Here is a 1,942-nt window from a genome sequence, read left to right on the forward strand (position 1 = left end):
TTCTACAGGGACGATGCAGCGGATACAGAGTGAAAAGAACATCCTGGATGAACCAGACTCTCCTCTAGAGGTTAGAAAGGTGTTACATCACACGTCCCTCCTTTGTTATTTTTTATTACCAATCCCTTTGTCAAAATGCAACAACATTTTGGTGAAGAATTTCGTCTTTAATCTTTCAGCACCATGGAGAGCAACATGGAGAATTTATTGTGCTATTCAGTAGGCCAGAAAATTTTCAATGCTCTCCACCATACTCTGCATGTTTTCTAAACTTCAAAATTGTATTATGACAAATAAACATTATTAATTAGGAACATGTAGTATTACAATTTAATTAGAACTTGTGTACGTTAATGTCTCAGCTTTTCTAGCTCTCCCCTGTCACATCACATTCTGCAGTTTTGCTTTCTGAACCGAATGGGCCGCTGTTGCCTAATCTTTTCCAGTTGTAGTATATTTCCAGCAGTACCGCCTCTTCATTTCGATGTATTAGAGAGAATGGGCACTCGCAGATTGCATTGCCTTCGAGAGAGGAGCCGATATTCACAACGAGGCACAACCGTCATTTTTTTGCTTCAAATTTGGGGATTGTATGCTTGATATTTTACTTGAATAGCCTACTTGTCCATCTTCTGACGGATTTTACAAGGCCTCTATTTTATTTTGCCGAGATAATTTCAAAGAATGAGACGGCAAGTACTGGTGTTCATTTCGATCCTCTCTCTTAGTTCAGTCTTCGGCCAGGTCAGTTACTCTATTCCGGAGGAAATGGCGAAAGGCTCTTTGGTTGGTAATGTAGCTCAGGATTTAGGTTTAGACGTTAAACGACTGAGGCTGGGTAACGCTCGTGTTTATTCTGGTGATAGCAGAGAATACATCGAGCTGAACAGCGAAAGAGGAGTCCTCCTTATTAAAGAGAGAATAGACAGAGAGGCGTTGTGCGGTGATACAACACCGTGTGCTGTGCATTTTCAGATTGTGTCAGAGAATCCTATGGAATTTTATAGCGTAACGGTTGAAATTACAGACATTAACGACAATGCACCATCCTTTGAAAAGAGCGATATTCAGTTCATAATTAGCGAGTCCGCAGTTGTTGGGTCCAAATTTGATTTAGAAAGAGCAGTTGATTTGGATGTAGGTATAAACAGCCTCCAAAGTTACGTACTTAAGCCAAGTGACATTTTTTTAATTAAACTGCACAACCAAGCCGATGGGAAAAAGAATGTTGAGATGGTCTTACAAAAACCTCTGGACAGAGAGAAAGATGAGATCATTTCTTTGGCGTTGACGGCTTTAGATGGAGGAGAGCCACAGATGTCAGGAACAATGCAGATTATCATTACAGTGTTGGATGTCAACGACAATGCACCTGTTTTTACACAGCCAATATATAAAGGCACTGTCGCTGAAAATGCTGCAAAAGGCACGATCGTGACCACTGTCAGCGCGTCAGATGCTGATAATGGATTAAATGGTAAAATAACATATTCAATCACAAACACTTTAGATGACGTCAGACATGTGTTTGATGTAAATGAGGATAGCGGCGAGGTTAGGTTAACTGGACATTTGGATTATGAAAAGAAACGAAATTTTCAGATTAATGTACGCGCAAGAGATAACGGCTGGCTAACAGATACTTGTAAAGTGATTGTTGATGTCGTTGATATAAATGACAATGAACCAACGATTGTAATAATGTCTAAATCAGCTATCATATCAGAGAATGCAAACATTAACACAGTCGTTACAATGTTTAACGTCCAAGACCCAGACTCAGGTGAAAATGGTAAAGTTCAGTGTTTTATAAATGACAATATTCCGTTCGTTCTGAAATCGACATCAAATAATTTCCATAATTTGGTGACAGACAGTGATCTGGACAGAGAGAGAGCATCTGAGTATAATATAACTGTGACTTGTTCTGATGAGGGAGTGC

The 1,942-nt window shown here is 39.5% G+C and overlaps 4 protein-coding genes across 7 annotated transcripts in view; 3 read left to right on the forward strand and 1 right to left on the reverse strand.

Moving 5' to 3' along the window:
- Window positions 1-33, forward strand: part of LOC117952258 (protocadherin beta-16-like) — a 1,748-nt gene extending 1,715 nt beyond the window's left edge. The window contains exon 2 of the mRNA XM_034884406.1: window positions 9-33. Coding sequence (XP_034740297.1) covers window positions 9-33 — 25 coding nt within the window. The remainder of the gene's footprint in view (window positions 1-8) is intronic.
- The window catches only part of LOC117951263 (protocadherin beta-16-like), a 122,438-nt gene that overhangs the window by 69,896 nt on the left and 50,600 nt on the right, over window positions 1-1,942 (forward strand). The window lies entirely within an intron of this gene.
- Window positions 1-1,942, reverse strand: part of LOC117951266 (protocadherin beta-16-like) — a 65,950-nt gene that overhangs the window by 61,974 nt on the left and 2,034 nt on the right. The gene's annotated exons all lie outside the window — the stretch shown is intronic.
- Window positions 198-1,941, forward strand: LOC117952259 (protocadherin beta-16-like; the record flags this gene model as incomplete). The annotated part of the gene is made up of 1 exon (XM_034884407.1): window positions 198-1,941. A coding segment is annotated over exon 1 (1,257 nt), but the record flags the coding sequence as incomplete, so codon positions are not given.

This window comes from Etheostoma cragini, chromosome 10 (assembly GCF_013103735.1).
Source record: "Etheostoma cragini isolate CJK2018 chromosome 10, CSU_Ecrag_1.0, whole genome shotgun sequence".
Taxonomy (NCBI): Eukaryota; Metazoa; Chordata; class Actinopteri; order Perciformes; family Percidae; genus Etheostoma; species Etheostoma cragini.